General features: G+C 38.9%; 1 protein-coding gene across 1 annotated transcript; it reads left to right on the forward strand.

Annotated features, from left to right (window-relative positions):
• The first annotated feature begins 18 nt into the window (after window positions 1-18).
• hsd17b3 (hydroxysteroid (17-beta) dehydrogenase 3) lies at window positions 19-6,063 on the forward strand. Its single transcript, XM_034871633.1, has 11 exons — window positions 19-287; window positions 3,866-3,912; window positions 4,195-4,270; window positions 4,387-4,494; window positions 4,639-4,706; window positions 4,948-4,992; window positions 5,138-5,172; window positions 5,270-5,351; window positions 5,444-5,509; window positions 5,645-5,794; window positions 5,916-6,063. The coding sequence occupies exons 1-11, from the start codon at window positions 137-139 to the stop codon at window positions 6,048-6,050; spliced, it is 963 nt and encodes a 320-aa protein (XP_034727524.1). The 5' UTR covers window positions 19-136; the 3' UTR covers window positions 6,051-6,063.
• The last annotated feature ends 7,592 nt before the right edge of the window (window positions 6,064-13,655 follow it).

The following is a 13,655-nucleotide window of genomic DNA, read 5'->3' on the forward strand; positions in this document are numbered from 1 at the left end:
GGACTTGAAATGGGAGTGTCCTGTGACCGGGTTACTCTCTTCAGTTTCTGTCATGCTTTATTTTTAGCGAATCACTGAACTAAAAACATTCTCTCAGAGCAGGCAAACCCAAACACAGAGACAGAGTTGGACAAGCATGGATTTAATGGAATTGTTTTTAATTGCTCTTGGTGCTGTAGTTGTTGTGTGCTATGGAGTGAAACTGCTGCTTTTCAGCAGGATGCTTTTTCCTAAAGTGTGGTTTCCACTGTCGAAATCTTTTTTCACCTCAATGGGAGAGTGGGCAGGTGAGTTGTGTGTGCATGCATGTGGACGTGTGTGAGTGTGTGTGTGTGTGTGTGTCTTTGTGTGCATGCATGTGTGTGTGTGTGAGTGTGTGTGTGTGCAATTATTATGACAGTACGAGCACATTACGATGCTGCAAAGTACACTGTCAGAATGTGCCTGTACATGCATAAATTAATTTGGCTGTGACAGAGTTTTCAGTTCCATACTTGTTTAGACTGGTCCACAAGATTATACTTGTATAATTTTTGGAAACAGAAGAGGCAAGTTCTGATATTTCCAGAGAAGTTATGTGTTATTCATCTGCAAAACATATTGCTGCTGAAATTAGACTTTTCTCCATTTATTCCGAGTTTATCTGCAAACTGTTGAAATGTGAATTGTCTCCCTTGGGAAACAAAACTGTCACAGTACAATACACACAATACTAGCAATAGTACAAACTGCCCTGCAGATCATTTTGCAATTAAGTGCTTTTAGGGTAAGAAGAAGGTGCAAAAATCCAACTTGTAAGCATCCTATAAACTTGAGGACAATGTCATAAAATATGTTAATTACAATGAGAAATTCCAATGCACATCCAGGAGCAACCTCATCAAATTGCATGCTTTGGCTTCTTCTGAAGAGGTTATTCAATCCCCCACAGTCCTCAAAAAAGCCTACTAAAAAGAGAATAATGGGCTGATCTTTTCTTTCTTTCCACTTTCATTCCATTCCAGCACAGAGAAAAACAGTCATCAGGACAGTATGTTCTTAGCTGTATCAACCCGTCCCTCTGCATTCATTTTTAACATTGGCTTCAGAGCTTATGAACAACCTTATATTGACATACAGTATATATTTTCCCTATAGTGAAAGGCTCTAAACCTTTCACAACAAACCTTTTTGACAGCCATGTGACAGCCTGCATTTTGTTATTTACCCTATTTGTGCATTTACTCTAGTCTTTTCATGGTTTGACTTGAACTGCCATTTTTTTATCTCCTGTAGAAACGGTTTACACTGCTTGAGTGACATTGTCCATGTGGGTACTGTGGCGGAGGGTGCAAAAAAATGCAGGTTTTCGAGCATGTAGAGCACCCATGTACACTTAGAAATTGTAAGAAGTATGTTTCACTTGTCATTTTTGAGGAACAACTTCACATAAATATATATAAAGTAGACATACTTGAAGTTATTTCTTTATACTTTTATATGTTTTAGTTGGTTAAGGGCGCCCATTAGTGCAACACATTTTGTCTTAAGGGCAGCCATTAATGCACTGTATATTGTTTTCTCTTATGTTTTAGAAGCATTCAAGAACAAGAGGGCACTTCTTTTCATTCAAATGTGCGGGCACCAAGGGGGGCGATTCTGGAGCTCAATCATCTATAGATATAAATCAGCATATCAGCATGTGGTGATTACGTTTTGTTAAAGATTTTGGGCTACTTAACATTGTCCAATTAATTGTCCAATAGAAATGTTAGTGGTTGTATTGAAGAAGTGTCTGCACAGGCCATGGCATGAAGTAAGAACTCATTTGCATGAAGGAAAATGCTGGAGTAATTTCTGAGACTTTTTGAAAAACTGTCCCAAATGCAGATTTGTAGTCTTTACTTTCATGTTCACTCAATTGTCCCAGTTTGCCACTGAACTATCCTATTGTTACACAACGATTTGAGAATGCATTTTCTGAAAATGGCAGCTGTTGAGAAGCTAAAAGAGGGGTTACTAATGCTTGACTGTGACAACACTAAATTACAAAAAGAATAGAAGAAATATTTATGTTATTATTATGAGGTTATTGAGCTCTAAAAAACCAATTCCAATACCAATTAACAACAAAGGGGCAAAGTTCTACAGCCGTTGTCTTTGCTGTGTTAGCATCTCTGCTAAGGAGATGTCAAACATTTCCTGAATATCTGATTTTAAAGATCGAGCCACACATTTTTAACACTTATTTAAGTCTGGATTGATGGCCGCAGGGTGGCCAAGATGATTGTATCCTCAGCCACACTTTGAAGCTCAGGGATACTGACGTGTTGCTGCAGATCTGGATTATGTATCCCCTACATTGTGTTATAAGTGTGCATTGGGATTCAGTTGAACATGCCTCCACAGGGAGGCATCCTGATCAGATTCCCAAATCATGATCAATGTTAAAAAGAAGCACTTCTACTGCAAAGACAGTCTGACTTTGTCACACTGACCATGAGTGGATTTTGGCCAGCCAGCACTGTTGACGATTAGGTGAAGGTTGGAATAGTGATTGACTGTGGATTTAGCTCCTTGCAGAATTGCATCAGACCTGGAGATACTGACCATCATCGCAACTGCTTCACACTCAACTGCCCAAGTGCCTGCAGGAGGTCACAGTTTAATACAGTGAGCAGAACCTTGTCATCAGCATAAATCAGAAATGCAATGTAGTTTGACCAGTTACTAGACTCAGATCATTCATTTTGGCTGATTCCCATGATGACAATAGCTCAAAACACAGCATCCCATCCAAAGTCCTCTTGGCTTAACTCCCAGTCCCAGAAAACCAGGCTTAGATACATATTGATGTCCATTACCTAATGTTAACAATGAGTGAGTAAAATAGCCTGTGATTTCTTTAATCTGGGTCAGGGGGAGATGGGAGAGTAGCGAGCACACAAACAGTTCTTGTTTGTTCTCAGCAAATTCTTTATCAGGGGAAACTGGGGAACATGCTGTGTTAGTGCAGTCTCTTAGACCAGAACAGGATGGGTTTGGTGTACTGCAAATCCAAACACAATCCTGGGATTTGTCTGACAGAAGAGGAAGAGAGAAGGTGTAGTCAAGGCTTATTAACGTTGCCGGGTAACGGTTCTAAGCAGTAGTGCTTCTAGGATTAAAGAAAATTGGGAGCTTGGCTTGGACCTCTGTAGTGGGGGGGGGGGGGGGGTCCAGGGGGATCATGATCCCCCCTGGGAATGTTTTTTTTTATAAACAAGTTCTTTTTTGATGCATTTTTAATGCACTCTGGCACCTTTTTTACATTTAAAGTACATGACTTGATCCTTCAAGAATGTATATGTTGACCTCAAAAAGGGCAAAAGTAAATGTACTACTCCACATTATTAAAATTAATTGTGATGTTAAAAGTATTAGTAGTTATTATTAGTATTGAGAAGAACAATTTATATTGGTTAACATGTATTGACTAAACAGTCAAATGTATCAATGTTACGTTAACAGTGGTGGAATGAAGTATGTTCACTAGTACTGTACTTAACTACAATTTTGAGGTACTTGGACTTCAGTATTTTAAAATCATCTTACTTTATACTTCTACTTCACTACATCTAAGACTCAGAGTATGGTTTAACCATGTTTGTTAGTTTTGGAGCCACACCATACAACGCAAGCTCCAATCATGATGAAAATAAATGCTCTTTTTCTCACATTATTAATCAAAAATCAATTTCTAACTTCTTACCCTTCCTGCTCTTTTAGAAAAATCCCAAAAGATTGAATATTTTTTTTCTACCTGGACCTATGTCCTAGGGTGCATAGTACTGAATAACACAATGACGGATTAATTCATAACCCTTTCCCTGCATCCATGTTTCAGTGGTGACTGGTGCTTCAGAGGGAATAGGAAGAGCATATGCTTTTGAGGTAAGTGTTGTCTGCTTGTATCTGCGTGTGTACATTTTTTTTTTGTACTTGAAATGGAAGTATAGGACACCAAAAAAATAAATTTGAAGATAAAACACCTGGTACACATTAAAACTTGTATGTGTAGAAGGGTCTTTTTCTTTTTTTTTGCGTATTTGTATTCTCATACCTGGGCAACAAAGACTGTATGTGTTTCTTTCCCATCCAGATTATTATGCAGGTTAAAAAATGTGCAATTTTTGGTGGTTTTTATTTCTTCTACTGTACTATTGCATCCCTCAGCTGGCGAAGCAAGGAATGAACGTGGTAATCATGAGTAGAACCAAAGTAACATTGGACCAGGTGGCTAAGAAAATAGGTAAAACTTGCTTTTTTGTATTTACCTTATTTATTTTGTTTGCTTTTAAACTTGAATTACATTCACAAATATGCTGTTTGTCATCCATCCTAATACCACATTTTATTTCTTCTTAGGTGATACTACAGGTCAGAGGGTGAAAGTGATAGTAACGGACTTCATGAAGGACAATGTCTTCAGTGAAATTGAGGATCAGCTTAGGGACCTCAACATTGGGGTTTTAGGTCGGATCATTTTTTGATTTAAATTCCATGTAAATATTGAAACGTGAATTGCTGCCACACACCAAGCACAAGGAAATGGCATTATTTAGGATTGTAATATCTGCTGATTTCCTTTGGATCTTTTTTTTTCTTCTTCTACCACAGTCAATAATGTAGGCTCGCTGCCAAACTTCATCCCCTGCAAATTCCTTGAATCTGCAGATCTGGACCAGGTTTGTGGTGCCTTAACAGTTTTAAGGTTGAAAAAAAGCCTTTTTTCTTTATCATAACACATTTTTCCATATGCCCTACTTCCCTTTTGCATTACTCATAAGTTACTTCGAGTGGTAACATGTTTCAGTCAACCAAGTGTTAATTATCATCAAACTCTTTCCTAAAATTTTTCTTTAATCTTGACTGTATCCACTTTCTCTGTAATTATCAATACATACACATGTTTATTTATGCTTTCAGGCTATTACAAATGTGATAAACTGCAATGTGAAAACTATGGCCAAGGTAGGTGTGTATTCGCTGTTTTTTGAGTGTGTTGTTTTAAACAAAAAAGGTCACAAGTTGAACCGTTATTTCACACCATAAAGTCATGTGTATTATCAAAAACTCATTTTGTCTCAAATCTGATCTTATATTCCTTTTCCCCCAGATGTGCAAAATATTCCTCCCAGGCATGGAAAAAAGGTTTTCTAACACAATAAAATCCTAACATGCTAATTTACACTCAGTTTTTGGCCACAAATATAAGACCACAATTGTTCTGTTTTTTCTGCCCCTATAGGGGAAAAGGGGTGATTGTGAATATTTCGTCCGGGGTTGCCTCTATTCCATTCCCCCTGTACACCCTGTATGCTGCATCTAAGGTAAATACAGCATCACCACTACTACCAGCACACCTCTTGTTTTCCTAAGTCCCATTGTAGGATCACTCATGCTCTAAATCGTGTTCCGATAGGTGTTTGTGGAAAGATTTTCTCAAGGTCTTCAAGCTGAATACAAAGATAAAGGGATTATTATACAGGTACTTTAATTATTATTGAGACTCCACCTCAAGGTATTTAAATTGAAGGAAGAGAAAATGAGTTGTTATGAACTTTAAAGTGCATCAAATCTTAGTCTAAATCTAAATTGTGTCACTGTCCTTCGGTTTGCCCAGACAGTGGCTCCATTTGGGGTCTCCACTCGATTGGCGGGTTACCAATCAACCAACATAGTGACGCTGTCACCAGATGACTTCGTAAAAAGCTCCCTGCAGTACCTCCGAGCTGGAGACAAAACACACGGCAGTGTGTGTCACATAGTTCTGGTGAGACTTACTGGCAAAACCATATGATAATGCCAAATAATGCAAAGTAAAATGACAAGAAACTGATTTGTCTGTTTGTGTGTGTGTGTGTGTGTGTGTGTGTGTGTGTGTGTGCATGCAGGGCTGGTTACTGCAGTCTATTCCCCTCAAGGTTCTCTATTCTGAGTTGATGCTAGACAGCCTACAAGACTATGTCAAGAAAAAAATCGCACGGGAGGCACTAAGTTCAACTTTTGAAAGTGGCAAAAAGAATTAACCAGGAACAGCAATGAAAAGACATTTGGCTTGAATATTTCACACTGTAAATAAAATTATAATTATGCAACTAGTGCTAAACCTTTGTCTTCTGTTTTTCATTTAAGTCCTCAGTAAATATTACTAGTAGTAGTAGTATTAGTTACTGTACGGTAGTACTTTTTGTTTTATTGTTTTGTTCCATTGGTGGCAAGGCATCCTCAAAAAAGTGTCAATGAAGGTGCTTTTAAGTCTTATTTTTTCAGTTCTTAATGTTTGGAAGGAATTTATGTAGGCCTGTCTCTGCCTTATGTCAAATACATATGGTCTGCTCTTCCATTAGAGAAACACACACTCCACTATTTAAGGACTACTTGTACAATCTAATGCGATCCTATACATGTGTGCTGCTATAAAGTCTACTTTCATAATGCCTGTAATATTCCGTTTTTTTATTTCCACTGTCATAGAGGCGTTAACTAGATTGTATGTTTTGACGTCATAGTTAGTGGTGGTGGTACTGAACTACATTAGACTAACGTGTCTTTCTAACATTCTGTCCCCCTCATGTATAGAAATATGGAGGATAAAATGCAGTCCAGTGCAACACCACCTTTATATGTCCTCAGCAATAAACATATGACTTTTACTACAATGTCAACAAAAACAGAACAAAGTAAGCTTCATAATGGTAGAATTTATGACTGAGCTGTCGTAATGAATTGGAATAAATTGTACTAATTATGTGTTACTAATAATGTGTAGCTAATAAAGAGGCTACTAAGTGTACATTTATTGCCATTCAGGGGCATCATGCGCCCTCAGGGGCACAGTTTCAAAACTCTGTGTGAGGGATGTGCAATTTCCCCTCAAATTTGATTTCTTTTCATTTACTTGTAATTGTAGTCAATCTATCTGCTGCATTTTATTGTATGAGTTGCCATTAACTGACTCTTAGTTTGAAGGCATTTGTTGACTATTTCAATATTCATTCAATTCAATTCAATTTTATCTATATAGCGCGAAATCACAACAACAGTTAACTTATTGCACTTTCCATAAAGAGCAGGTTTTAGACCGTACTCTGTGATGTTATTTACAGAAACCTAACAGTTCCCACCAAGAACAAGCACTAGGCGACAGAGGCAAGGAAAAACTTCCTTTAAGAGGCAGAAACCTCGAGCAGAACAGCGGCTCAGGGTGGGCGGTTATCTGCCTTGACCGGTTGGGGTTGAGAGAAAGAGAAAGAGACAGAGAGAGAGAGAAAGAGAGAGAGAGTGACAGAGAGAGGGTGTCGAGCAGGAACATGGAGGCAGCAGGTGACTCCAACCACAGATCCAGAGCAAGAAACGCCTACAGGAAGCGATAAGGGGAGAGAGGGGAGGGGCGAGAGAGCACAAGGCTCCGGGGGCGAGAGAGCACAAGACCCCAGGAAAGGGAAGAAGTTGAGTTAGTAACATGCATTAATGGAAATGTTCCCCCTTTGTGCATATGTCCTTAAATAGGCTACATTTCTGTGTAAATGTTAAAGTAGATACGAGTTGTGTTTCTGAAACTATAACTGAAAATACTTGGAACAGCAAACAAGACTAACTGTTTATAGAATGGCATATTTATATAGTTTTTATTAATGCCTTTGCAGCGGTCAGATTTCAGCCACAAAGTCATAAAATCATTTACGGTAGGTAGACTCTACAGTAACACATTCTGATTGGTCACATGTTTCATTGTAAGCCATGTGTTTGAGTACCCAGCCAGGTAAAGGTTAGCAGGAGATTTCTTTATATAGGCATGATTGTATTCTAAGTTTATTTGGGACTTGCAGTTTTGGCTGATAATGGGGCAAAGTAAAAGATGATCCACTAAAAGCAAAAAGGGACAGTGATAACTTCAGTTGGGCTGTCAACAGATGGACAGACAATGATGGGAATGTAAATGTTTCTAAGCTGACCCTCTTTCTCCTAGAGAGGTATGGTATATATCAATTTCATTCAAAAAATACTTAAGGGGCGTTTGAGTAGCTCACCTGGGGGAGCAGGTGTCCATGTGCAGAGGTTTACTCCTAAACACAGCGGCTGTGAGTTCAACTCCGGCCTGAGGCCCTTTGCAGCATGTCATTGCCCCTTTCATGTCTCAATCTGTCCTATAAAAATAAAAGCCTGAAATGCCCAAAAATAATCTTTAAAAAAGGAATATTCTAAACAACCACTTAACGATGCAAGACGTGGTTGTACAGCAGTGAGCTACATGAAATAACGTCCCCCTTTCTTTTGGCGCCGAGGTTTTGTTTCTTTTCAGTCCGTGTTTGTGTTGGCCTAATATCTTCTATTGTCCCCCTGACCCACATCAGATTACCTTTGCCATAAACACCCTAAACCATAAAGTTGTCTTTCATAGACATTGCACGTGAATGTTTTCAAACTATAATATTAACATTAATTCCGATGTTACAAAGCTGAAATGAAAATGATGACCTATTATTTGACCTAGCGTTCATACTACGGGTCTGTGTGTGTGTGTGTGTGTGTGTGTGTGTGTGTGTGTCCGGTCCCTTATAATCTTGTAAAAGAATACAATTGATAAGGAGCGCTAATATGCTAAACTAAAGGAACTGTCCTGCATGCTATTCACCCTCCCACACACACACACACACAAACATATATTCACACACATGTGACTGTCATTAGCATCCTCCCTTCCCCTCTAACCTGAAGGAAACATTTGATCAGATGAGTACACCACCAGACGACTTCACCGTGGTGTCAGTCACCATTCTTATATCCACAAAACCAGTTGGAGGCGGATGAGAACTTCTACCTGGTTTCTGGGAAATGAGAATACACTGGAGACTTGAGTTTGATAGCCTGCTGCTTACAGGATGATGTACAGTGTTTAAAGCATGCACAAACATCTGTGCACGTACATATACAGAATCAGATTGACGTAACCATGAATTAGTATGTGCTACTACGATGTCTGACCTAAAAGAGTCACTAATCATATGGTGACCGGGCTGTTTAGACAGTCCTGATGAATGATTCTCCCCGTGAGAGATAGCGCAGGGAAAAGAAAAAGCGGCTTGAGAGAGATGAGGTCAGAGCGACCCTGAGTTGAGATGATCCATCCCTGGACTGTCTGCTTTGGAAAAGGCAAAGAATAACTAATCTTCACATGAGAATAGTCTTTAAAAGAATAAAAAGATAGGATTTACAGACAAGAAATTGAATTAAAAACCACTTCAAAATGGTCAAAGTAACTTAAAAGATCATCGTGTAAAATCATATCTATAGTAATATTGTACAGGTTATTTTAGGTGTTTTTGATTTTACTAGCTTCATAGGTCCAGAGTAATTAAGGCTATATATATATATATATATATATATATTTTTTAAATTGATCAATGTTTTTCTCTAATTGTTCTTAATATCTAGTTTCACTTGATTTAATCTTTATGTGCTCATAATCTTCTTCCATTCTGTCCATTTTGAGAGATTTAAAAACATATTTTATATTACCTTCCAACATCATGGTGTTTATAATAAGTCAAGTTGAAGATTTCTGTGGGTTTATAATATTTGTCTTCACAGCATGACTCCGTACTGACTGCCCTGCCAATGAAAACAGTTAATGTGACTTTCACTTTCATAATTTTATATATGACCATTCTTTACTTGAGTAAATTTACAGCAAGTGCATGTTTGAAACAAACACACATTGGGAAAGGCAAAATGTGATCAAAACTTTAGTACAATTAATATTGCAGAATGTCTGTTTACCTCATGTTCACTGACATGATCGCTCTAACATGTTAACAACAAAAGATTATAAGTGTTATGGTTGATGTTTGGCTGGCTGTGAGTATTTGTTGTCTTTACTATTTTTCTATCTGAGTTTTCTGTCGGCCTGCCCATTTCCCCCTGCTGTTTTCTTTTTTCCTCACTCTCCCTCCTGCTTAAACCACCTTACCACGCACACCTGAATCTCATCCACAATCACCTACTCACACCTGCATTCCAGGGGGATACCCAAATAAACTAAGTCTTCATATGGACGAGTTACATTCTTATTAAGAGGTTACATGATGGGGTGGGTACATCAGGTATAGCTTTAGACTGGTTCTTATTGTATCTCACTGACAGAGGTTTGTGTCTGATACCTCTCCACGTTCCTTTGGTGTTCCACAGAGTTCATTTTTGGGGCCCCAGTTATTCTCTTTATCTCTGCTGTCCTTGGGATTAATGTGAGACAAATCACACACAAAATGGATGAGCTACAAATGGACACAGAACTGCTGTGTTATTACAAAAGCCTGGCTGAACACACTTATCAATAGCAGCTAACAGCTAGCTAGCTCAAGCAGCTAACCAGGCAAACAAACTAACCACCAGTAAGAACAAGACAAGGTAGGTGAATTAAAACCATGTCTGACTTGAAAACGCTCTATTGTTATGTAAAGGGCCCTGTTCATGTTGTACAGACATATTAATTGCATTGTTTTTGCACTCTAAAATTTGCCATGTTAACTGCCGTTTTAGCTCAGTGGAAGCTTGCGAGTAGCTGCAGCAACTCAGCGTTGCCTGCACTGATTTTTTTCAATCATAAGTACTTGCATATTTATAGCAATCAAGATTAACATAAACATTGGCTGGAATTCTCCTTTAAGACCCGAGGTGATGAAGCTTTTGAGCCTTCAGCACCTAAATTATGGAATGCTCTGTGTCTTATCCTAAAGTCTGTGGATTCTTTAAAATGCAGCCTGCAGCCAGAGTAACTTTCAAGTAATCTTTGGAAACATCTACATCTTATTACTGTAGTTATGAAATGATCTGGGGAAGCAGTTTACAAATAAGCAAACTGACAGAAAGACCTGTCTCTCTTCTACTTACTATCTTTTAAAGGTGGACTAAACTATTTGTGTCACGGAAACATAATGTTCGAGCGTGCACATGAAACCCTTTATCCTTAAGCCTTCATCCTTTTTATATGACATATTCTAAAAACAAGGTTTATTTGATATGGTAAAATGTACTTGTTCATTTAAAACAAACACACAGGGTCATTGTGATTGTGTGTCATCACAATGACCTGTTCAACAGCCACTAGAGGGCACCAACTGTAAAGAGTTCAAGGTGCCTCCAGCAAACAGAACACACACACACACACACACACGCAGACACACACACACACGCACACACACAATTTCCATAAACTGATGAAGGGACATGTTATTTGTGATTGATGATCTAAGCATGTATCTTATCTGTTTTTACCAATTATGTCACATTAAACATAGTAGAACTAGCAAAGTAACTCTCAGGAGAAATACTACTGTATTTATTTTCCTAGTAACAAAGAAGGGTTGTGTCTTGTTGTCAAAAAATTATTTTTAATTGTCAGTTTAATTAACTGTAATATAAAAACACTACTCTCCCCTGCTGGGAATTTCCAGGAGGTGTGTGTTCTGTAACATTTCTTTAGTTGCACCTCCTTCAAAGCCAGCCTGAGCAGTGTGTGTCACCCGCACCTGAAATCAAAACATGTTTAACCTGGTTGTTCAAGAGCAGGGACTTTCCTCACCTAGGGTGATCTGTAAATTAGTGGTGCAAACATATTCATGACACCTTTTAATTTACCATTTTCAAAGCCTTTTTAACATCAAATGGTGCTCTTAAAATTTTATAATAGCAGGTTACAAGTAGCCAATATGGTTCTCTTCCACTACTGAGCATCAATGTGGGAGAGCTTCTTGACTCCTGCACTCTTAGAATTATGGTTTTTACCATTGAGGGGATAGTATTTCATCACAAATATTAAAGTCAAACTGGCTTCAAGATGTCTAACACCTCTAGCAGATGAAAGATTCATTAAGATAAGGGTCAAAGAAAAGTCAGCGTTTTTATTTCACAGAATGACCATCCTTTATGTGGGTGGTCAGACCTCCGTGTGTGTGTGTGTGTGTGTGGTAAAGAAAAGGAGAGTGGTGCTGCCTTTGAGGATGCTCCCTGTGCTACTCTCTCCTCCCTGGACACTGCTTGCTTGTTGTTTCAGTAAACAGAAGGGTCCAGGGATGATCCAAGACAAGCACATAGCCACCGAAGCCCACCCAGGAGCCAAGATCAGGACCACTAACCTTCAGACACATACGCACCCTCACACACTAAACCCGCCTGATGAATCATTTTCCAGGTTGACCCTGAAGTTTAAGTTTAAGACTGGAACTCATTCACCTAAATTCTTGACAAAAAAATCCAATGTATCATGGTAATTGTTGAATCAAGAAAGCCATCTCACTCCTAATGCTGAACTCGTAATAATATTTGAGTGAATTTTTGGGGGAAAAAGCTCCAATAACTCCAATAGCTAATTACATACACTGCATTTTCAACTCCATTTTTCCTTTTGTGGCTTTCTATGAATGTTTTCCATCTCCTGAATGTGCTGTGCGTGTCAGTATGACACACCAATGTAAATATTTGAATATTTATACTAGCTGAAATATTTCTGTGGCATAATTACCATCTTGTCTCTCAAACTTTTGCTGCCGAGCACATGGAGATTCATTCCCGCAATTTTTTTTAAGGGGCAATTATTTCTCACTGGAGTAATAATACCTACCACTTCTCTTCCATCCAGGACGGAGGTCTCTGAAACTCAAGAAGATAATTCCGACCCTTCATCTTCTCCAAAATGGGAAGGCTGTCAGGGACTGGCTGCACTGTCAGCAAGGGAAAGCAAAAAGGTAGAGGAACAAAAAGTTGAAACGTTAAAAGAGAATGAAAGGTATGGGAGATAACGTTTTTTTTTTTTTTTTTTTTTTAAATGGAACGGTTTCAGAGATTGACACAGATTGAAAAAAGGGAAAAATAAAGGCCAGTGACTTCTCTGATGGCCCAGTGCTCACATATGGCTAGGCTTTGCTTGTATAGCCTCACTTCAAGGCGAAGGGCCCTGCAAACATAAACAGTAGAGAGGCTGCAGCTGGAGCAGGGAGGCAGCCGCTTGCTTACCGAGACCTCTCTACACTAAACAATGGATCAAGTGACGCACGGGCCTTTGGCAGTGCAACAGAGACCCGGGCGGCTCAGAAAAGCCTTTCTTCCGTACGTTTATATCTCAGCTCTCTCAATATTTACTCCACGGGAAAACACAATTTTCCATTCCTTTTGTTCTGAAAGGAGCAAAGGAGAAGACCTCCCTCCATCCTGTCTCTCCAACCCTCAAGACAGGACAGGTTCAGAGAGAACAAGTGTCTTTTTGTGCAAAATTTGGAGATGGGACACTATTTAGGACACTATTTTACAATTATGCAACTCTGTCTATAATTCTACCACTTACTTACTTCTACAGCTGTACAGGTGTTGGGAATGAACAGATTCAAGCTTTCCTCCAGTGCAATTCATCGATATACTCGCACACGGTCTATTTCCAGCAAACAAAATGAGGATTAGTTTATCTTACTGGGTGCGTTAAAGTATCAGAAACATACTTTTGTGTGTGTGTGTGTGTGCGCATCTGTGTTATATCTCTTTTATGGACAGGCACAATGGGAAACGGAAAGGCCCAGGAGCCAGTAAATTAACCCAAATTACAGCTAACAGTTGCCAGGGTAACTGGATAGGAATGAGGG

The sequence above is a fragment of the Etheostoma cragini genome, chromosome 5 (assembly GCF_013103735.1).
Source record: "Etheostoma cragini isolate CJK2018 chromosome 5, CSU_Ecrag_1.0, whole genome shotgun sequence".
In the NCBI taxonomy this organism is placed as follows: Eukaryota; Metazoa; Chordata; class Actinopteri; order Perciformes; family Percidae; genus Etheostoma; species Etheostoma cragini.

Coding starts and splice junctions, on each gene's coding strand:
- hsd17b3 (XM_034871633.1), top strand. CDS start 137: ATGGATTTAATGGAATTGTTTTTAATTGCTCTTGGTGCTGTAGTTGTT. Junction 288..3,865: donor CTCAATGGGAGAGTGGGCAG/GTGAGTTGTGTG, acceptor TCCATGTTTCAG/TGGTGACTGGTGCTTCAGAG. Junction 4,271..4,386: donor CCAGGTGGCTAAGAAAATAG/GTAAAACTTGCT, acceptor ATTTCTTCTTAG/GTGATACTACAGGTCAGAGG.